Source organism: Ooceraea biroi, chromosome 2, assembly GCF_003672135.1.
Source record: "Ooceraea biroi isolate clonal line C1 chromosome 2, Obir_v5.4, whole genome shotgun sequence".
NCBI classification, from domain to species: domain Eukaryota; kingdom Metazoa; phylum Arthropoda; class Insecta; order Hymenoptera; family Formicidae; genus Ooceraea; species Ooceraea biroi.
In genome coordinates this window covers 6,144,773-6,168,222 of record NC_039507.1, presented here as the reverse complement: position 1 = coordinate 6,168,222, position 23,450 = coordinate 6,144,773, and the positions used below count along the sequence as shown (strand labels likewise).

The 23,450-nt window shown below is 41.7% G+C and overlaps 1 protein-coding gene and 1 non-coding gene across 3 annotated transcripts in view; one reads left to right on the top strand and one right to left on the bottom strand.

Moving 5' to 3' along the window:
- Window positions 1–23,131, bottom strand: part of LOC105275400 (homeotic protein empty spiracles) — a 48,547-nt gene extending 25,416 nt beyond the window's left edge. For both annotated transcript variants that reach the window (XR_893230.3, XM_011332204.3), the window contains exons 1-2: window positions 21,358–23,131; window positions 5,093–5,265 (exon numbers count right to left, since the gene is read on the bottom strand). Coding sequence is in view for 1 of the 2 variants with exons in the window: in XM_011332204.3 (XP_011330506.1) it covers window positions 5,093–5,265; window positions 21,358–22,264 (1,080 nt within the window). In the remaining variant the exon portion in view is untranslated. The remainder of the gene's footprint in view (window positions 1–5,092; window positions 5,266–21,357) is intronic.
- On the top strand, window positions 658–762 carry LOC113561531. Its single transcript, XR_003406247.1, has one exon. It is a non-coding gene; the product is annotated as a U6 spliceosomal RNA (small nuclear RNA).
- Window positions 23,132–23,450: the final 319 nt, after the last annotated feature.

Sequence of the window (23,450 nt, the reverse complement as noted above, 5' to 3'; positions counted from 1 at the left end):
CGAAGTGGCAGCTTCCGAACGGCACCGGCGGTCGTTAATTGACAGAGCGTGGGGTACCCATTGGTTCAGCTTTGATACATCATCTAGTGCGTGCACGTTGCTACAACGTGTACTCCAAGTCTGTCTGCAATCTCACGCTCAGTCAGATGTGGATTCGCTTCGACCAGCTCTTGCAGCTGATCCCGATTAATGATCGAGGGTCGTGAGTGGGGCTGATCTTCGAGGTCGAAATCGCCATTGCGGAAACGACTGAATCAAAGTTGCGCCGTGCGTTCATTAACGGTACCTTCGCCAAATGCGGCATTAATGCGACGACTTGATTCTGTTGCTTTCAGTCCCAATTTGAAGTCGTATAATAAACAGTTGCGTACGAGGGGCTTGGTTGAAGACGCTGCAAAACTCATAGTCACTGGTTGAGCACTATACTAGCACGTAGTTATGAAACTAACGAATGGACTTAAGTATCTCCACCACCAAAATATACCACGTACATTTGATTGGTAGATTTTACATACAGTTGCCGAACCGAAATTACTTTCGCAGCAACCCAATAAATAGATGAGTCTACAATATACTAAAAACGGATACTGAAAAGATTAGCAAGGTCCCTACGCAAAGTGGGACATATTATAAGTATATCTATTAAATCTTCGCCTTACTAAATAGATGAGTCTATAATATATTAAAAACGGATACAGAAACGATTAGCAAGGCCCCTACGCAAGGTAGGACGTATCATAGGTAAAAGCATAGCATGTGCTTGACATGGTATATAATATTCACATTTTTCTGTAGATGAAAAATCCACGGTCAAAACTTGGCGCTCCGGAAATTGTAATATCCCCGGACTTTGCTTCGCGTGAAAAGTCGAAAACATAGACCTCTTTGAATTCATGTGGAATCGTACCGATAACTGGACAGTGTTTGCGTGGGGCGGGTAATGCAGGTGGAGGGGCTTCGCCTTCGGCCGTTGATTTAGCCGAATAATGCAAATTTCAATTTCTCCAAAACTAGATATTTCCGCAACTCCGTACTTGTGATTTCGACAACATTCACTCAGTACTACATACATGTAAAATTTCATCAAAATCGAAAGGGGGTAGTATATTAAAGTTAAGCCCAGTATACTTATCATGGAAAGCGCGTTTAACTTACTGACATCACTTCAACTAGAGGCAAAAAAAACAAAATACTCTTATTAATTCTTTTAATACTTTTGTTATTCAAATAGAACCAGTATTTTAGCAAAATAAAGTAGCATTATAATCTGCAGAATTCAATTTCCAATATGGCAAACGAAATGAAGGGTAAATTTCGGAGACCTGCCCGAGTGCCATCTGAATTCCTTTGACAAAGCACGCAGAGTATACCTGAAGGAGCACAATTGCCGTCTAGTTTCACAATGATATTTTCTGCGCGAGATAGTCGTAATGCAGGGAGAGGAAATGGAGAACTCGCGGCTAAAGCCTGTTTAGAGCATCCCGGTGACGGCAACAGTGGCCGATCCAAGATGGCGTCCGTACGCCCTGTGGTTCCCTGTTTTCTTTTTCTCTCTCTCGGCTTAATTCCCGATACCGTCAACCATCCCTTTTGCCATGTCACCCTTTTTTGGTGTGCGTTACGCCCATGGAATACGTAACGCGCAACGCGCGCGCGTGATATACGCAAGTAGAGCGCATCTGGATGGCGCACCATGCGCGATTCGCGTTTGTCCTCGCCGATGCGCGTGTGCGTGCATGAGTATGTGCGTATGTGCACGAAACGGTATTGAAACACCGCCGAGAAACACACAACCACCCCTCAGTCACGGATTAGCATATCAATCCCCTCGTTATACGGTCCCGGCAGTCCCTTCGACTCGCGCCCACCCCTTGTCGCTTGATCCGCGCCATTAAGGTTCACGCGAGTACATAGCCATTGTTGCCTTCGATCGCGAGTTCTGCTTAACGTCCCCAACGTCCACGTAGTAAATCGTAGAGTTTAAAACGGCCCAATTTATGATTTATGCGAATTCGAGCTAATTGAAAATTCTAAAGCACATGCTTGTCCGGGCTCTAAAGCAATTGCTTTTAATATTCCGCACCACTTTGTTGCAGTTTATATAGATGTAGAAGAGTTCGATTCAATATATGGATTCTAATCTTTACGACGACTCTATCGACATGAATGATGGATTAACTTAATCCGACATCCTTAGGCTCGGTGATAATAAATGTCAATGATGCCGCTAATAAATATCACCGGTGGATTGCATTAATCTGTCGACAGTACTGAGTAAGAGCCGACGTTATATGGCTGTCATGCGATATTCTACTGCTGCATTAATCCCTCTGAAATACGCGCGCGACATCAGCGCTGAATATATATTAACATGTAATCAGAATATTTATAAGTAAATCTTTTGAATGAGCTCATCAATACGTCCATCTATCAGTCCCTCTAGGACGTAGGAATAATCCAATGTAGAAATGATTTAATTAGTATCGATCAATGTTAACTCCTTGTCGTACGATTTGGTACCGCGCAGGACAAAGTGAGGGACAAAGTCGCTCGCGGATTGGGACAAAGAGTCTTGCGGTCGTCAGAGAGGAACCTGAGAGCGGCCAGGCCGCCGTTTTACTAGACTGATTGAAGCGCCTTACGCCCATTTTCGAAGATGGAACTATTTCATTACACCCATTTTCTGACACTGTGATGATAAAGTCTCCACTTGGTGTGTGTCCGTGCTGCGCCCATAATTTTCGCATTGAGAAATATAGCACCGAATGCGAACTTACTTAATATTTTCATAATAATATATGAAGAAAAAAGATCACGCGTATGTTAAACGGAATGTAAGTTCGCATTCGGTGCTGTATTTCTCAATGCGAAAATTATGGGCGCAGCAAGGACACGCACCAAGTGGAGACTTTATCATCACAGTGTCAGAAAATGGGTGTAACGAAATAGTTCCATCTAATCACAATTGTTTGTCTCTAATTTAATTATTGCGCAAACAAAAGTTGTTCGCCAGATGGTATTTTTTACATTTACACATTATTTTACATTTACATTTACACATTGTTTTACATTTACACATTTTACCTTTTTTACATTATATATATTATATGTATATTTACATTATATACCAGTTTCGCACGTCTGATTTCTCGGCGAAGAGTCTGGCCCAATGCATCGCCGCGACGATAATTGCCTTTTTTATGAATCAAGAGCGTATCAGCGTGCAGATCAGCGCGCGAGCGAGGTGCAAATGAGGCGATTATTGCCACGAAATGAATGGAGAAAACAATGAGGAGCGCTGCGTCACGCGAGTGTATCTCCGCGCAAGACCGCAATCCGTTCTTCTCACGGCAATCCTTGTAAAAAATATCAATCTTGCTCAACACGTCCCGAGAGTGCTAATGTCAAGTCGCCACTGACATTGCTTTATTAATTCTGTATGCTATTTGCATCATGCAGCACTCACGGTGATAGAAAAACACGTTTACATCAGATAATCTTAATCTAATTATCAATCTCGATTATGCGAAACGATTAATTATTAATCGATTCCGACTTTATTAAATAAAATTTAACAATGCGGTGACAACTAACAAGATAGTCGATACTTGAAATTCTTCGCGTTCACAACAGATTTCGATTTCGATTTCGATTATTTTTGAAACACAGTGAAGATGTTTAAGGGCGAGTCGCTAGACAGTAGAATTAAGACCCTCCTTATTATTTTAATTGCACATTTGCACATTATTTTGCACATTTGCACATTATTTTACACATTTGCACATTATTTTGCACATTTGCACATTATTTTGCACATTTGCACTTTATTTTACACATTTGCACATTATTTTACACATTTGCACATTATTTTACACTGTTATTTTAAATTATTAAGAATAGACTTTTTTGTTCAGTTGATGATAATCTTGTCATTTTATACAGGGTGTTTCACATAAGAGTAAAAACCTTTCGCTCACATGTAAATCTCGTCAAATTGAATTAAACAGTCCTGTACCACTTTGCAAACAATCACGTAAAATTTTGAGATAGTAATAAAAGTAGATTAATGAATCAGTACGCACGTTAGAGCGGCTCGTGCAGCGAGGCCGTCGGTAGGAGGGCCGAGTGCTCGTTATTGGTTATGGCGTAGGGAGGCGCGATGGAGGCAGTGAAGCCAGAAAGCGTGCTTTATAGCATGCGGTGGGGATGGAGTGGGAATGATCTCGCGAATCGTCGCACGCTTTCTAGCATCACTGATGTGAGTGGAGAGGGTGAGGGCCTCAAGCATGCGACGATTCGCGAAACCATTCCCACTCCATCCCCACCGCATGCTATAAAGCACGCTTTCTGGCTTCACTGCCTCCATCGCGCCTCCCTACGCCATAACCAATAACAAGCACTCGGCCCTCCTACCGACGGCCTCGCTGCACGAGCCGCGCTAATGTATTGATTCGTTAATCTTCTTTTATTATTATCTTAAAATTTTACGTGATTGTTTGCAAAGTAATACAGGACTTTTTAATTCAATTTGACGAGATCTACTTGTGGGCGAAAGTAACAAAAATACTTGGCGCCTTTTTTTACTTTTTTTTAAAAAGGTAATTTTATCGAGTAGATATGAACAGTAGAAATGAGGACAAAGAAGAGGCTTCGCCCCTCACAGCAAAAATCTAACCTAACCTAATCTAACCTAACTCCTAACCCAATCCGTAAATCTTTCTTTTGCGTAAAGAGATGAAAATTCGTATTTATGTAATGAAAATTGTATGTCTACAGTTTGATCTTATCTAGAAGCAATAAATCCACATAGCACTCAAGAGAGCGTAAACTTATAAATCCTAATCTACCAACACTAGATTCACCGAAATTCACTTATCTTTTACAAATGATGAATCCAGAAATTGCAGTAAAGAGAGACAAAAAAGCAATAATTCAATAGCCACTTGGGTTCACTATAATTTTCTTGTTATGCGTTGATAAGTTTTTGCAAACGTGGTTTCTGTCTCTTGACTATGTATATTTCCGGTAAATTTTCTTCTTTTGTTTTAACATGTGGGAAACTTCTTCTTGAGGGTTTTCTATCGATGCTTACCTGCGTTTCCGTCAGCGACAACGCCTGCGCCAACTGCTTCCTCTCCGCGCCGACAACGTAGTGATTTTTCTCGAAGGCGTGTTCCAGTTTCAGTAGCTGGCTCGGGCTGAAGGCTGTCCTTATTCGTTTCGGTTTCCTGAAGGGTTGAAGTAGGAAGCCGGGTATATCCGGACCTGAGTGATGAACAAATGTAACAAAATTTTTAGCATTTTTCCAAACTAAAAATTTCGCTTGCAAATTATCTCATATAAATTTTACTTTATATTAATCTGACATATTGAAGCCAGATAGCCATCATGATGTTGCTATTATTAAGATCTAAGAAATTACATGAAAGTGTATAAGAAGGAAAATGTACAATTACCATCAAGTCGATGGAGAGGATATCATTAAGGGGGCAAGAAAATATTGAATCCAGATAATGAATGAATTAGATATGGATCAGCGATGGCAAGAACGCAGTAATTCTCCGCGCCGACAAATTAAAACGGCAATTAAATTACACGAGGCGCTGTCCGTATCAAGTTTCCTCGTAATCAGACAGTCGGTTAGCATAAGCGGATGGGGGAACAAAGTCCGTGCGATTTATTAACGATTAATTAATTGTTAAACGCCACGACGCGTCGTCCGACGGTGTCCGCGTGCACCCCTGCCTTAGAAATAAATAATCGACACGCAAGCCCGCGCAAACCACCAATTCATTCGCGAACTGTAAGGCCATGCGTGCTGTTGAAATAAAGAGGGGAAAAAAGAAGAGAAACGTACTTGAGAAGGTATACGGAGGCCGGGAAGCCGGGGTAATTGAGTATTCTACTACGAAACAGCCATGTCGATCGGCCGATAGCCAGCTCTGCCGGAAGTCAGCCGAGATGCTTTAGCGGAAAGCTCGGTACGATAAATCGCCACGTCGCCCTCACGGTTTCCCTCGGATGCGTGACTATACCCCCCGAGATACTATTACGCCAGAGCGTTAATCCGATTCCTGGCAATCGGCGATGAAATCGTCCACGAGGACATTTGTTGCGGGAGTGCGATCAAAACATCAAAACGTCAGATTGGCTCAAGATTGATGGGAAGCATCGACGGAATTAAAAAATTGCACGCAAATGCAAGTATTTACGAAGTCATACGCATATCGCACACTTGCTTCAAAAGTGTCACAACTCAAAAATTTCGAATTTCGAGTTTATACTATGAAACGATTCCAAAAACCCTACTCGACCGATCATCTAAAGTGCATTTGTTTTTTATTCTTATGGCGAATTCGATTGGATGCACTAGTGCGCACTGAGTGCACACCAAGGCTTGTTTACAGTCAATTTTTATATTTATATTCTTATGTTTCTTCTTATAAAAATTGATTGTAACCAAGCCTTAGTATGCACTCAGTGCGCACTAGTGCATCCAATCGAATTCGCCATTAGATTGCCGTCAAAGGGCAGTTATGTCTCTCTTAACATTTCGAGTGAGACTGCCTTGCCAGTAACAATAGTGTTATTAGTTGTGTTGTATATCTTATGGTTAACAGGTCGTTGTTGGGAAGTTTAAAACTGTAGTATTTTAAGTTATATAGTTTTTAGTGATAGCAGTTAATAATATGTTAGTATGTTTAAAAACAGTTTTCTGCGCTTTGTGAAAAGTTGTAAGTTTTGAGTTGGTGACACTTTTGAAATAAGAGTGCGATATGTGTGTGACCGTTGCATAACAATCCTTGGCGATGAGTATTCAATTCTTGCAATTTATAATCCAAAAACTTCAGCAAATATGAATAAAAAAAGAAGTCGTGCAACTGCGGAATAAATATTCATAATGAAGCAACGATATTCTGGCTCGTCGTTTTTCCCACGCGACGATCCCCGACATCAATTAGCGTCTGCATGCGCCCTCCGCGTTATTATTTATTGCGGATTCTAAATTACAGCGTCAGCGCGCAAAATGATCTAAATAAGTCACGCGCAGTAGGTTACACAGCTAGTAACCGGTGTGGCGATACACGCGACTGGCTGCAACGGTGAATCGTATGATTTGCATTGCGAAAAACTCATCCTCGCCAAGATCCTCGCGACTGAAACTGACAAGTTAATAGCTGGATAGTCGAACGACTGCTATACCCTTTGGCCATCTGTACGATTCCCATATTTTTGCCGACGGTGAGGCTCTTAATGGCAGCGTTACGAAGCAGCTGACAAAGCGATCTGAAAGTAGGTTAAACGCATCGACCGCACGGCGTGTATATCGCGATCGATATTCCAGATGAATCATTTCATTTAGCGCTATCAATACGGTGAAGTACCAGTAAATTTGGCTGGTAACGGCTGCATATGTTCGTAGCCGGATATAGGCACGCAGATTACCCTATTCGTACACCGACAACCGCTATTTGACTACCTGATCCGCATCACGAAAGAGCTCGCGTTTAATCTTCCCGACCAAGTCTCGGTTGTATAGTCATATCATTCCAGATGACCTTTCGTCGTAGTGCAGGTGCCGATCGCAACCCTCTCATTTTAACACATTACTTTAACACCGAGATTACATTTCCCGAGTTTTATCTCTGGGGATTTTTAATGGAAACGCTGATTTACACATGTATCGATGCAAAAATTCATTCTTTTGCTTGAAAAGCCTTGAAAGAATTTGTAGTTACAGGTCAAAGGCTTGATCTGCAATATCAGCTACAACAACACCATGCCACGAAACATCTGCATCGTTCGAGATACAGAGATACGGGTATGTCCGTATACAATGTGTTGCGAAACAAACGGAAACGCGTGAGAGTGGTTAATACAAAACCCGTTTGGCTCGTTGAATTTTTCTTGGAGAGCCATAAGAGAAGGGAGCGATTCAGAATCTTTCAATGCAATTAATTAAGCAGTACGTCTCTTGCACAGACTGCTTGCTCGGATTATATCTGACAATCATTCGTGCCGCCGTTCATGTTTCACTCAATGACGGCGTTATCCGCCTTCAGAATCGCGTTTTCGCAGGAGGATTGTGAAACGGCGGCGTTAATGAGCACGTCGCGTACGCGGGCGTGTGCTGCTTAAGTAGAATGCACTCCTCGCGCATCTACGCGCGAGCGCATTCTTGTGACTCGCGCGAGCCGGATCGGCGAAGGTTGGATCCTTGACGGGACCAGAGTGCCTCGCGTGTGAATAGACGCATTAATCAGCGCTATTCCGAGGTGGCGAAAACGCCAGCCGCTTCCGTGATCTCCGCGTATAAATCGCCGTAATTCGCATAAACCACTCGTGAAGAAAATTAGAAAAACACGCGCGTCCTGGATATCCCTGTGACTGCTCGCGTCTTGCGTAATTCTCACAAATTGTTCACGTAACACTCAAATGTAATGTGTCATTTCGATCGCGGTTGATGCCAACCGAGCCGGGTAACACGCGATATCTTAGATATCTTGTCGCGATAAATTATTATCAAATATTTTCCCTCCTGTCATTTTTCGTAACGAGATGCAACAACTACAGCGTAGCGGATAAATGGTATCGAGTTGCACGAGCGGGCGATTCTCCGCAGGTACACGATAATTACAGCGACGGAATAAAGGATCATTAGCAGCGCGCTCGTGCGTAAACCGATCGCTGTTTATGCGGGTAATGAATAATAATGCGATGATTCTTACTGCAACTCTGAATGCACAACATATGTCGCATACCGCAGCCATGGTCCGCTACTATGAGGTAACAAAAGCGTTTCGCCAATAATTAATCAGTTTGCTAGACGGTTAGCACCGTATGCGTATTTAACGACACGAGAAAAATGCGAAATGTATGCGCGCGCACGATAAGTAATTACTATGCCGTAGCTTCTACAGTTTGCAATCGATAATCGAAAACCGAAAATTACAGAAAAGATATTAATTATTATTGTACCGCATATTTTGAAGAACACATGATAGCATATTTTCGAGAATATTTTGGGTATTTATATATTTCACACCAAATCTTATTCTTTGTAAGACAAATTTTACAATCTTGGTCCTAATTATTCATCAACTCCCTTTAAGTTCTTGAGCACATTAAATTCTTGGGGAGCAGAAAAACCCGCAACTGCGAGGAAGATTCCCCATTTCCTTAAGTGATCGATCCTCGTGATCCTATCGATCCCGTGGCGAGATCGATCGGAACGGATAGGCCTTGCGTGGTTTCGTCGTTAGCGCGGTTTCCTAGGAGCTTCCTAGATATCGCCTAGAGCACCGGCTCCTTCTCTGCCGAAGCAGCCAAGGGGAGGAAAGACGGTGAAACAGCAGAAGAGAGGAAGAAATCACGACGACGACGAGGACATAGCCGTGCGCGGAAGAGGACGAAGAAGATGCGACGCCGAGGAGGAACGGAGAAGCGAGTCGGACGGCCTGTAATTACGGGTAGCTTGTGCTGCGGCTTTCGCAGCTGAGACGCCCAGAGCGACTCGAAATTACTCAAAAATAAGACCAAATGGTAAACGTATCAAATTATATCCCCTTCCCGCTGTCCCCTTATCTCTTCGCCGAGCTTCCTTCGGGCTCTCTCTTTCTTTCTCTCTCTTTCTCTTTTCTCTGTCTTTCGCCGTTACTTCGTGAGACAACCTCCATGTATTCCTCTATATGTTCGCTCTTTTTCTCTTTTCTCTCTCTCTCTCTCTTCTATCTACAGTACTGCATTTTATCGATAAAAGTCGCTCCCGCGCGCTCGGCACATCGCACTAATGTGTTTTTAATTGTCGTTAAGCGTGCGACGAGACGTCGACGATCGCACGCGAAATCTAATGACGACCGGCGTGATCGCATGGTGCACTGGCGCAGCCACGAGAAACAGGTGAAAATGCAAATAAGGGGAGGTGGATGCACGGCTCGTTCGATAATTCGAATTATTGCATCCGTCGAGAAAGCGAGCTTTAACTACCCCTCTTTGGTAGCTCAAAAGTTCTTTCGTCTTGTACATGTACACGAAGAAGAGAAGGCTGACAATAAGTCTGAAAAAATTGCAGACTCGAACAAGAACAACGTTGAACGAATTGTATCGACAATATTTCAGGTTCTGCATTATTGTTGTTTACGTTGAATATCATGTTCATCTTTATTTTTTGGAAACAAGTCGATGATTGCGGAAGAATTATAGGTCGACATCGCTCTGCTTTATTGATTGTTCAACTTTATTATGCTCCGCTACTGTCACTTATTCCGTACTGTCACTTAGATCTATCTATTTAATTTCGTTTGTCTTTGGATAATTTCAAAGGGCAACTGGTCATAAGCATGAATCGAGAAGCACGCGTAGAGAAAGAGTTAATCTCGCACGTGATGGAGAATTAATTAAAAGTTAAATCTATAATCAATTGAAGGTTCAGGTGGTTTCGAAGTTTGAAACTGAAATGAAATCCCTCGTAGCATCATGTATTCTTGTACATATTATAATATAACGCAAAGTAAAGTGTTTTTTATATTCAATATCCGTATGCAGAAGCAACTAATCGTCCAATATCGTGACAAAATATTATAAAATGTTGTAATTCCATTACATGTATCATTAAGCGAAACTAACAATAAGTAACTTTATCATAATAACAGTGCGCGGCTTTATCTTCGTCATATTCCACGAGACCGTAAAGCGTAAGGAGCCGAATAAAGAGGCAAGTTAATAAAATATTCGACTCGCACGGCAATTATGAAACGACACCTTCCGGTTGCTGAAGCTGGAGTCGTTTAATGATTTTAATAGTCCACGATCGATTAGGCGGCGATGCGGTCCTTTGATTTCGCTACCGGTAATTTGCGAGCGGAATAGAAACGACGCGAGAAAATCCCATTTCCCCCGCGACAAAAGGGGTGATTGGCACGTCGTAGCCGTAAAGTCTGCCTCGATGCAAACGGCCGCGACCGGTTTTACGAGAGTGACTATTTAAAGCATAATCGAATTCGCTAATGGCGATTAATAGCGCCAGTGTGTGCACGTGCGAATCTCGCAGCAGATCGATAACGATATCCCAAAGCCCGGTTTCGTAAAGTGTGAAGATAAAAATCTAAATGGTTCTCCGTTCTATGTAACGCATAATTAGAAACACTTTAAAATTCTCTGCCTCCATGAAAGATATCGAAAAATACCTGAATCTAACGTCATTTGTATATTTTAAATAATTATATTTGTGCAATAATAATATACTCTTTAAACAATTATAAGCCTAGTATATTTTTAGCGATCGTTATCTTATGCACAGTAACAGCAAGAATAGTCAACAAACAGTTTGTACGCAATTGCCCGATAAAAATAATGGTAATGCAGCTATTACACTGCTGAAAACGTAAATGACTGGCCGTTTTGCACTTCTGCGCGCGTCATTTTCGCTATATGTAACTGCGTAAATAAAAAGACGATAATCACCGAGAATGACAATTAACATATACACTGCGTCACAACGGAAATAGACTGCTCCGTCGCGTCGTGCAGCTCCATATTCACAAAGGTTTCGCGCACCACAAAGTACTCGCATAAAATACCCCGCTATGTATTATAGGCCGCGCGATTACGCAGATATCGCCGCGATAATATGGACACTAACTTGTTCCTAACTCGCGTTGTAAAAGGCGTGGGCGCTGCCGATTTGCAATGTAAATGGCGCTCATAACTTCCTGGATATCGATGCAATAACAAGCGTAAATAATCGTGTACCTATACGATGTAATTTGAAGCGATCTTCCTCCGCTTCCTCAAGCGATTTTGATTAATTGCACTCCAATGATCAATTAATCGATCGAGTGTTTTTCCCGCGTAATCCAGTTCGATATCGCGAATATTAGAATTACTTCAACAGCCCAACCACAAGAACGATCATCTCGAATTGCCGCATGAAGCCTGCTCACAAGTTCGCTCGCTCGCGAAGAGAAGCGGAGGATGGGATCCCATTAACCTTCCAGGAACCTGTCCGTTGCAATCTTCCTTTTCTTTTCTTGCTTAATACGATGTTAACGCCGATACGCAAACACCTAATTTTAAAGTCGAATTTTAAAGTCTTAAATCTTTGGAAATTATCCGCGACTGTTACTTAAATAAATTAACGGCGTTTGCGTTTTTGCTCGTAAACAACAATAATGCAGAACCTGAAATATTGTCGATACAATTTTTCGCTTTGCATAAAGTCGCAGAAATATAAGAATTCGGGTCCGTGAACGGCGAGTAGATCCAAGCATTCCGCTTGACCGATCATCCGAGAAGCGCAAAAAATCGGTTGCGGTTCCGCGCGTATGCACAATAACGAGAAGCGCCGGTAAATGAATGATTGCAATTTAATTACGGCAGAGCTCGAGTGATCGTTGCCTAGCACGGTACCGGATATCAGTGATTTCTCGCGCGACGAGCGCGGAATCGCGAAAGGCGCGCGTAATTAACCCGCGCGATTCACGCCAATTGTTGACGTATCGTATCGCGTTTCCACGTGAATCGTATTATAAAACCGTTGGTTAAGGATCGTTAGCAGAAAGTGGCTTTTACGTCGGCGAGAAATCACGCGAGAGCGCGAGAGAGTCGCAGGAATCTATTATTATTTAACGCTCAGGCGCACTTAGGCTATCTTGTCGCTTGCATTAACCCGCCAGTTCGTGATAACGGTCAATTAAGCCCGCGAAGTCCGTAAATGAAAATGATCCGGCACCGTTTCGCAAACGAGTAAAAGATTTGCCGCTCCGGAGGGAGCGCCGCGAAATATTCTCGCTGGTCTCTTTCGTGGATCTTTCTTCCTCTTTCTCCCTAGTTTTCGCAATAAAATATAGATATAACAATAAAATATAAATATAGATATAGTGCGTGAACCATGGAAAATAATTTTTTTCAATCATGAACCATAACAATCTCATGAAGATTATGTTATAACTGAAATTACAAGAATTTTAATTATAAGATATGTTTTAATACATATTATAGCTATACATTTGTCGGGAGTGCAGTTGCACTATTTACGTTTGTTACGGACAATGAACTCTTTGATAAAATCATAACGTATTAATTATCCTGATGTTTTAAATGTTATTGGAAATCGTTTGGAAAATTCTTTAAAGGAATAGTTCGTGTTTACATATATTTCTCTTATATTTTTATTATATTTAATTATCCTTGTAATAAGATCTACTGCACATCTCTGTCGGTTTTTAAAGTATTAATTTTCAATTTCAATTAAAATTTTCAATTTTTAATCAATAATTTATATTAATGTATGTATGCCTTAGATCTTACATCATAAACTGTTTTTCGTAATAAGAATAAAAGCTCGTTACCGACCGCAATCTCAAAGCTAATTCTTTGAATAATTATCAAACTATTTCGAACAACTTCTGTAATAATATATTTATAATATCAATTATTTTTTATATAAAGAATTTTAAGATTTACATATCACTACGAGATTCATGCATTAATCTTGACTGCACAAAACTCTCATCAATTTTGGATCCATCTGCTTATGCTAAAATAATCTATATTATAATATGTCGATGCTGTGCAACCGCAAACACTAGTAGCCGCAGACAGTGTGCGATCACCATCATCGATCCCCGCCGATTTACGCATTCGTATACTCGTATACACTCTTATTGAGATACACAATGCACAGGTAGCTGCTCGATCACTTGGGCGCTCATAATCTTGCCTTGTCACGCAAAAAAATCGGTGGATTGTCGATGAACGAAACAATCGTCATTGTGAGAACATGCACGACGCTAGACAAGCCAACAACGATGTATCGATTGAAATATTCTTATTTCTAATCAAGAACTGATCAGAGTGACACGATTAATCGGCCAAGTTGACGTTACAACACTTCGGTTGACAAAGTAATCGAACTAGGAGGCTCGAAAGCTTGACGAGATTGAGAATAATGTCAATGAATGTTTTTATCGAACATTGCTGCCCTTCGAGGAAAAAAGAGCAGGAGATCACAAAAGATGAACGCGACAGGAATCGTAAAAACCACCATCGAAAAAAGAGGCGAGGGACTGCTCACATTGTCCACTGGACATCCCGTAGCGAGACAAGTTGCGGGGATAAATGGCGTTTTAATAATACTGATTAAGTTACCATTGTGCCTGCGTGTCGATGGCTTTTCAACGAAGAACTGAGCATTGTACTTTATACGTGTTCGTCAGGTAAAGGTAGTCATTTGTGTCAAAATCATTTACCTATTACATTTCCAGGAAGGGACAGGTAACTATCTCGATCTCAAGTAAGCATAAGATTTACAAACCTGATGTTTTAAAAAAAGCCAGATGTGTGCCAGATGAAACTATCATACCATGAGAAATACGTGGCAAGGCATATATTTGATATTCATTCGATTATTTTTAACGCAGCTTTTAATGCAATTATCTACTAGTGGTGTGATTTAGTTTTGAGGTTTTGCGAGAGTTTTGCAAGAAAAGGCTCTAGTTAGTGTTTTCGAAGACATTCCAATGCGTAGACTCTAAAACTTGATTGCATCTGTATAGCGCACATATATGTAATGCTCCTATATTGCTAACATTGGGCGAAAACGGATGAAAACATTACGGTGCAGACAATATCCTCCTCTTTCATAATTAGTATACATTGGCACGTTTCTGCATACGTTGGAAATTGCTGTCAAATCTAAAATTTATATTTACGGAACATTACGAAAAATACAACGTTGCTTTTCTTTCTTTATAGTGAATTACATTTCATGTGAAAAATAGGTCAAAAGTGCTATTTATATAATAACTATATAACAAAAGCGAGTATACTATTTCACTATGTCTATCTCTCTTTTTTTTCACCCGCTCCGCTTATAGGGCAAGATACAACGCTAGCAATATAGGAGTATATGATAAAAACAGACATTTCAATGACAGCTGTTGTTTCTTAAAGTTTTGACATTAATCCATGATATTTAGTCATTTACTGATAATTTTACAATAATAAACGCAATAAAAGTCGTGTTTATACCATTTTCAAAAAATAGAGATTCTAAAAGAATATTTTCGACATTCATTATTTTTGTTTTTTAATCAGAAAAAAACTGCAGCTGAGGATTATAAAATTCTTGTAAAATTCTTATGGTGATACTACCCCATCAATTAAGACATAATATATCAATATTGGTTTTGTGATAGACGAAAAAAGTAGTGATTTCGATGTCATCAAAATCATGAGTGGACCCAGACCAATCATCAACATCTACTCCGAGACACAATATTCATGGTCAGAAGTAATGCTCTGTATTTGGTGGAATCAAGAAGGTGTTGCGCTATGAAATCTGTGAAATCTGAATAGATTGACACGGCTGATTGTTATCAATAACAATTGTATAATTTGAAGTGAGCGTTGGATAAAAAACGACCACGAATTGCGATGATTCTTCTTCATGACGGTCGACCTCACGTTGCATTATCAGTTAAACAAACACTATTAGAGTTCGAATGGAAAGTCTTATTGCATCCCGCGTACTCTCCATTCGATTATCACTTATTCCGGGTGATGCAACACGCTTTAGAAAATACACACTTTTATAACTTCGAAGAAGTGCGAAAATTCGCTGAATGGATCAACTCAAAAGAAAAGTCTTTTTATCGTCGCAGAATCCATCTCTTGAAAAAAGATTGAAAAGAGAAAAATGGGAAAAAGTCATAGAAACCGAAGGAAAATATTTTGATTAATGCATTTATTCATTATCTTATTTACATAAATGCATTTTGTGCAAAAAAACTAAAAAAAAACCTCAAAACTAAATCTCACCTCTAATAACTGCAAGATTATATCGCGCGCAAGTGGAACGCGGTTTTGCTAGCCTGAAGCTTTCTTTCCATCAAGTCCTAATTCGTACAATTATGATACCTTTGCTCAACATGTAAGTATTAATATCCCGTATTATTCCAGTTATCCGCATGAGAACCAGATTACACAACGCCGTTAACGATAATGACGGATCCTAATTCGCACACATCGGGATTCGTTCCGCGAACGCGCCCCATCAGAATGATTTTTTTTCCCCGCTCGTGTTATAAGTGCAACATTCCCGGCTTTCGCGAAAAAAGCAAAAACAGTGGCAGACTACTTAACAAGCCACGGAGAGATCAATCTCGGAACAGCCACGAGAGAGAAGTGACTCTCCGCTGCTAATATCAATTTTCCGCAAGCGAGTTATTGACGCGAGCAAGCGAGCGTGGTATTCGCTGAATTCAACACGCGTATCCCAGTCCGTGGATCTTTATTGCGTGTAATTAGAGATTGCCACCATGATCACATCCCGGCGATCATTCCGTTGCCGCGGAGGATCATTAAGATCGCGCGAATCGAATTTCGCGAGAGCCAACGCAACGAGCAGGCCCCTTATGCAAGTTGTCATTAGTGGCAATTAGCACCAATGAAAGGTTGCAGATGCAAATCCAGGATAACGATTCGCGCGAAAAACCAAACGATTTCCTCAATCTCCGCGCCCGCGATGTGCGGAAAAAAACCTGTAGCAGCGGTGGATCCTCCTCGGATCGGAGGAAGAGTCGTTTCCTCCAGCCACGTATCGTCATTAGGATGATAGATGAGACCGACACTTGCGTGCGAAACTTTTTGCTAACCGATATTTAGCGCGCGTCGGACGGATTTGCAATCGCATTGCGTCGACTAGACGCGCCGATAAATATAGCATTGTCTTCGCATCGCCGGCGATTAAACTCCTTTCAAGGATGAGAGGCTACCTGCTATCGGGAAGATCTCGGATGTAATTGCGACGTAATGCCCGCCGGCATCGATAGCAAAACGCTTGCCGTATTTAGCCGCTGACTAGGCAAGGAAAAAAAGAGGCTCGAGATTAATGCGAATTAACCGCAAATTAATTGAGATTACATTGTTTCTTTTTCGAGGAAAAAAAGGACGTTGTCGCGCTCTAACTATCGTTTATGAACAACTTCCCTTCGATGGGAAAAGCTTAGGAACAGTCTGAGTGGAGGAATTCAAGGTAATACATTTGTGCGATTTATCGACGATATATGAAATATCGCTATCGAGCTACAGCTGTCGCTGTTCATCCCGTCACAAAAAGAAAAAGGATGATCAATCTTGAGATTATCACTCAATTATGATAATGCCGCATTATGTGCAATAATACTCAATGTCATTCCTGGATGTTGCTCACACGTTTACACTAATATACGCATTGCAAAGTCTCGCAGGCACAATTCGTGCTTTTATTTCCTTCCTCGCATTCATTTCCCTTTTTCTCTGTTAGCTCTAAAATACAAATTTTGCCTTTACTCTTCTTCATCTGCTAAAAAAGATTCTAAATCTTCAGGATCTAAATCAGGATCTAAAAATTGAAACATATACACACCGACAATCGCGTTTTCCCATTTGTTCGTAGGATCGATTAAACAAAGTAGAACCTTTATTACTAACAATAAAAAACGCTTGGTAGTGTCGGTACAAGCTCTGAAATCCTGAATCGCCGAAGAGCGAGGCGGCAAAAACGCCGGCCAGCAATTAACTGTTGCGGTAGTGTCCGTCAACGTAGTGAGGCGATACTGGAACTCACGGACGAGAAGGAAGTTCCCTTTGCGCCATTAAGAGCCTTTAAGGATGCTGGCAGGCAAAGAGAGTAAGGTGAAATAGGCTAAAGAAAATAATCAGAGGCTCGCTTATCGAGACGGCTTCACAAACACGTGCGCGTGCATCCAGCCAGTATGTACGTACGTTCATACGCGTGTACTACCGAGCACAGGTAGGTTCTCTCTCGCTCTTCTCAACAGTAATTACCGATACCGACTAATTGCTAGATAAGCGGCTGCCCCTTCTACGTGACTGAACCTCCGATCGGCCACATCGCCGGTCTACGTCTCACTGCTCTTGTTGCAGTGAAACGCGATCGGCGCGCGAGATCTCGCACAATTTCCAGTATAAGAGATGATCCCTACAATATTGTGCGCGTAATGTAGCTCCGCATCCAGCTTGCGTATCGCCGTTTCAATGTTCCGGGTTACGGATGACTGCTACCAATCGAAAGATCGATGTGAGACATTTCAAAATCTTCCAGGTCTTTCTGATCGCTTAATTCTTCAATGCGTACATTCTTTTGGAAAATATAGAAATTTCCTATACATAAAGGACAGTTTACCATTTTCACGTCGCTCTCAGTGTAATTCTTAGGCTCAGTTCCACAATTTACTTTAACCGAAGTTTAACTCGTTAATGAAGAATTCATACTACGTCCGATGTCCGATGTATGACATTCAATCCAACAGGAGAGTTTGTTTTCTATAGAGATTTTACACGTGACGCAGTGTTAATTCTCCATTAACGAGTTAAACTCTGGTTAAAGTAAGTTGTGGAACTGGGCCTTAGTAGGTTCTCTGTCTACAATTCTTTACCAACCGCTACCTCCTCCTACCCATTCCCTTCCGGCGTTTCTCAAGGCTCAATCCTTGGCCTGTTAGCTTTTTAATACTTCTTATTGCTAACTTGTCATGTTCGCAACTGGATTCTCGTCTATACGGCGCGTTGTCCTTAAATCTTTTATAACTTATGATGCTACTTCTACTTCCTCTGATTTGCATCGTGAGTATGTTTTCGTATGTTCCTAATTGATCTGTCAGAAATAATTTGCAGGTTAATACTTTAAAATCTATTGTCAAATTTATAATTAAATTTTGCTAAAGTTCTCGGTCATGTGTCTTCTTCCATTAACTGTGTTCCATTATCTGATTCCTTTTTCTTCCAAAAGTCATACTTTACATTTTGAGATATTTTATTTATTATATTTTATTTATCTAAATAATTTAATAAATAAATAATATAATAAATAAAATATTTGTTTTCAATAAAGTGTACAGTTGCACGTTTTGCATAATAATGAACACAGTTTTGAAATAACAATGGCATTTCTGGTAGCATTATTTCCTTTAAATAGTTCACCAATGCAAAGAAGAAAAAAGTGCTACAGAAAAATATTCGAGATGTCGAGGACTAATATGGCGTCCGTTGGAGCGCTTTTTTCAGAAGAAACTAGTTTCGCGGCATCCTCGCGCGTATATTTCTCTACCGGGTGGCACGCCTCATCCGTATACGTGCCGATTGCGGTAAATTTATGATAATCGTCTTTTCTACCTGCCGGGGATGCTCTATCTTCTCCGGCTTGCCTGCCTCTCGTGTGCCTGCTCGACCCCGTAAGTAACTTTAAACGAGACCCGTGTTGTCTGATCGCCGGCTGGCATTTTAAGCTCTTGGGTTTGCAGAAAGTCCACAAAAACAAACGATCTTGTTACTGGCAATATTCGAGCTACCACGGAAACGGTTCGACGAACTTGGAGTCGAGTATAAGATCGTACTACGTCAGATAATTGACAATTGAGCCTTGGTAGAGCAGGAAAAAATATATAATCTCTGCAAAGTTCACGTTAAATATGAAATATATAATACAAAGGTAAAACAACGCCTAATCATAAATAATAAGTATCGTTGCCTATTTAGAATGATTTTTTCCAAGGCTATTGCTTTTCTGAGCCTCGACCCACTCTCTTTACTTTCCAGTCACGCTCCGAACAACAAACTACCATAATTTAAATAACAGCCAACTACAATAACGTAGATAAACATCGTATTTAAAATCACTGACTAAATTATTATCCACCGGCAGCGGATATCCAACACTGATCGATCAATAAGTATTTATCGAATAGCTACGGATAAGACGTCGATGGTATTACTATTGATCTTCCATCGAACCTTTAATAAAACTCAAATTAATTTCCCAACGACGTCACGTCCCTTCGCATCACAAACATTAAATGTCTTTTCGGGGTATCGTCAGATTGTCCAGTAATACATATCGAACGACAGAAATCGCTATCTCGGCGTATACCGATAAGCTGCGTTATTCATCATAAAGTTGTGCATGCGTGCTTCAGGTTCGCGCGAACGGAGCGATTGAACCGCGGGGAGCCGCACGAGAGGAGCTCTCGAGAGCAATGATATTTCTTCTGTTTCCCATTAACTAGTCTGACGAACGGCGATAAGCGCGTAATTGGACTGACGTGATATCAACGATAAATAAATTAATTACTCCGTAACGCGCGCGGAAAAACTCTGACACTTATTTTACTTGATGCGGCAATAGTAACAGTGCGATAAGGGACAATCGCGTCGGAGACAACGATATTACAAAATCCTAATTATGAAACATTTGCGTAACATGATGATGCGCGGGAACAAAATGGGAATAATTGTTGTTATCGCAAATCGAGCGCGCAATTGCGTTTTCTCGACTACGTCAATCGGTTGCTCGACTCGCTCGGCTGTGATAGCCGATGACAGTTTACATCTCGGTATGATGTTTTGTAACTGATAGATATATTTACATTATCGTATATAGTGACACTATAACTGCGATTCAAACTTTCTACGTCCTCGGTATGTAAAGAGTTGTGATCTAACAACATAGACAGATAGTTGCATAATGTTTAACGTTATCATAACATGTACGGGAATAAAAGTATTCTAAACACAAATCGCATTTCAACATGGAGATTGTTGTTTCCCATATATTACCAATGATGTCATACGTTTTATGATAACGAGAGCAAATGTTAGTTTCTGTAAATAAATTACTACGAGATAACCCGGTAGCTACATCTAGCCTCATTAAAAACATTACCGAAATCTTCAGAAATCTAGTAGATCTAGTTAAAAATAATAATTAAAATGACGTAAATTTCCTAAATAGTTTGTCTAAATTGTTTTCGTTCAAAGATCAACTCTTAAATATAAACATTTTTCAATAAAAAAATCATGTTTCCTATTCAACTAATCCTATTCAATAAATCCTGTTACTAAGTAAATTTTAATGATGATTAACACTTGCCAACATGCGTAAATCTCGTAAATCCGATAAATTACAAATGAATCATTCGAGAAGAATTTATTCGCAAATAAAATATACCACGCAGCAATCCGCGATTCTACTCTATAATTTCTGCTGAAATTACGCAACGTCAAGTGCAAATTTTATTACTTCCCAGGTCTGTATATAACAACAAAAAAAACAATTTCCATGTCTAACTTCGAATCATTTCATATTATCGTCTAGTTAACGTGAAAGCATTATTAGCTTGAAATTCCAGCAAATATACTATATGGATACTTTCGAAGCCTGATCAAGGCTGTTTCCCACATTTTAATTCTGCTACAACACTTTGTATTGTTACATTCTTTTTATACATTGCATATCAATTCTCAAACATTTAGCAGTAAGTTTATTATAACTATTAAACGAACATCAGAGCAACGTACCACCGGGAAATCTGTGCGGAAAAATCCTGCCGTGTCTCGAAAGTAACCAGGGATACAGAGGATAGCTGTCTCTGGGCGGCTGATGAGGATGGGGTGGAGGGTGGGGCCCGCCAGGGGCTCCTCCATGTGGGTAAGGCCCATGTGGCGGTCCATGGGGTGACGCGCCGTGATGCGCTTGGAGCGCCACTGCAAGATTCGCCGCTTGGAAGTGTTGGGCTGCAGCCAAATTCGCAGCTAGGGCCAACTGCTGCGTATGATATTCATTCTGACCGGTTTGCGGGCCTGCTGGGCTATGACCCGGCAGTCCATACAAGGACTTGAGCTGTTCCGCGGCGACGGCCGCGGCCGTCGCGGCGCTGGGCGGCGGTGCGAGGTAGTTTGGGCTAGGCCTGACCACTCCCGGGGGCGGTTGAGGGTGCGCGCCAACTGGTGAGTCCCCATGTGGTATCCTATGCGGTGGACTGGGACTGTTGTTGGGAGTAGAACCGTCGCTGTGACTGTGCAGAATCGTCCGGCCAAAGTCCAGATTTGTCGTTGATAAGTTATGATGAGGAAGTGGATTATGATGACTGTGATGACGGTAAGAAAGTTGACCGCCACCGCCGCCAGCGTGCGGAGTCCTTCGCGAATTCGGATATGATTCAACTGAAGAACTACGGGAAATGGGCCGATCGGAGCCTTCGGAGTGAGCACCGGGTGTTCTTGCCCGACGTGCTCGTGGCGACGACGAATCCTCGACTATCTCCATCGGGCTGCCATCACGCTCGATTTCGACTCGCTCAAGCCGATCCAAGCGGTCCGCTTCACGACCGGGTTGGCCACCGCCGCCGACGATCGAATCGATACTAAAGCCGATTTTCGGCTTCGACGGCACCGGGACAATTGGCGTCGGCGCGAGCGGCATCATCGTACGATTATCGTACGCTTCTTGGATGGGCAACCCACTTTGGCGAGATCGACGTGGGTCTACGGGCGCTAAATCGTCGAAATTAGGTCTGCAGCATCGTCGCGGCCTCCTCGAAACTGGCTTCTCTCTAGATCGAGTTCCGTCAGTAGTGGAATCTTTATACTCTCAATAAACACTCTTAGATTATCACTGGAACACACTAACTCTCGTCCCACCAATAAACACTCGTCACTTGGATCGATGTCAGATATCGATATATATCTATATGGAGTTCCCTTCTTCGATTCTCAATTGTCTGCAGATATTCTTCAAAGTAATTCTTTGAGTAAATTGATATAATCACTTTTTCTCGATCGCATCAATAAAATTCGTCACACGATAATATGTTGGAACGGTACAGGTAGCCTCGACAGTCACAATAGACAATCAATAGACACGTCCCGGCACCTTATTCACGCATCACTAAAGCGATTGGTCCATATTCCATTGGTCCATATTGGTCGTCCAATAGATGTTCTTGGATCACCAAGTATTGAACCTTCAATCCGATTGAACCTTCGTTGATTCAATCGTAATCACGAACGCCGTCACACTGGCTGAAGTCTCACGACACTCACTCGTACGTCATGTTCGACACTTTCCATTGACCTGTTCGCGACACGTTTGCAATTTCGACGAGAGAAAACGGTACAGTAGAACGGTCGTGGTCCATGCAACGTCGAAAAGGACCCACGTCAGGCACGTTTTGCGGGATTCAACCCACGATGGCAAGAGCGAATACTGACCACCAGCTCTGATGTTTCCGCCTCGAGAGCTTGCTAGTGTTTGAGCAAATTACACGCTAAACGAGGCATGGTAGGGGAACCTGCCTGTAGAGACCGACGTTAGGCCAATGCCCCACCAGCAGGATATCTCGCGGAGGTAGCAAGGCACCGCACGCGTAGTAGGAGTAGGAAATCAACGCTGGGCGTGGCTTAGCAGTGTCGCGCGCTAAGGTAGGCGTGCCGCATGAAAGCTAGCATCCGATTGGTCTGTTGCACTGCGATTGAGACCATTGTCGTAACTGAGCGCGGTTGCGGCTATCACGGTACTGCTAAGCACGTAGGGGCTGCAGTGGGGCGACGCATTAGTCGACGATGGGCGTTAAACTCACGTTTTTGTCGTGCGATGAAAATGAGTCGTTTAA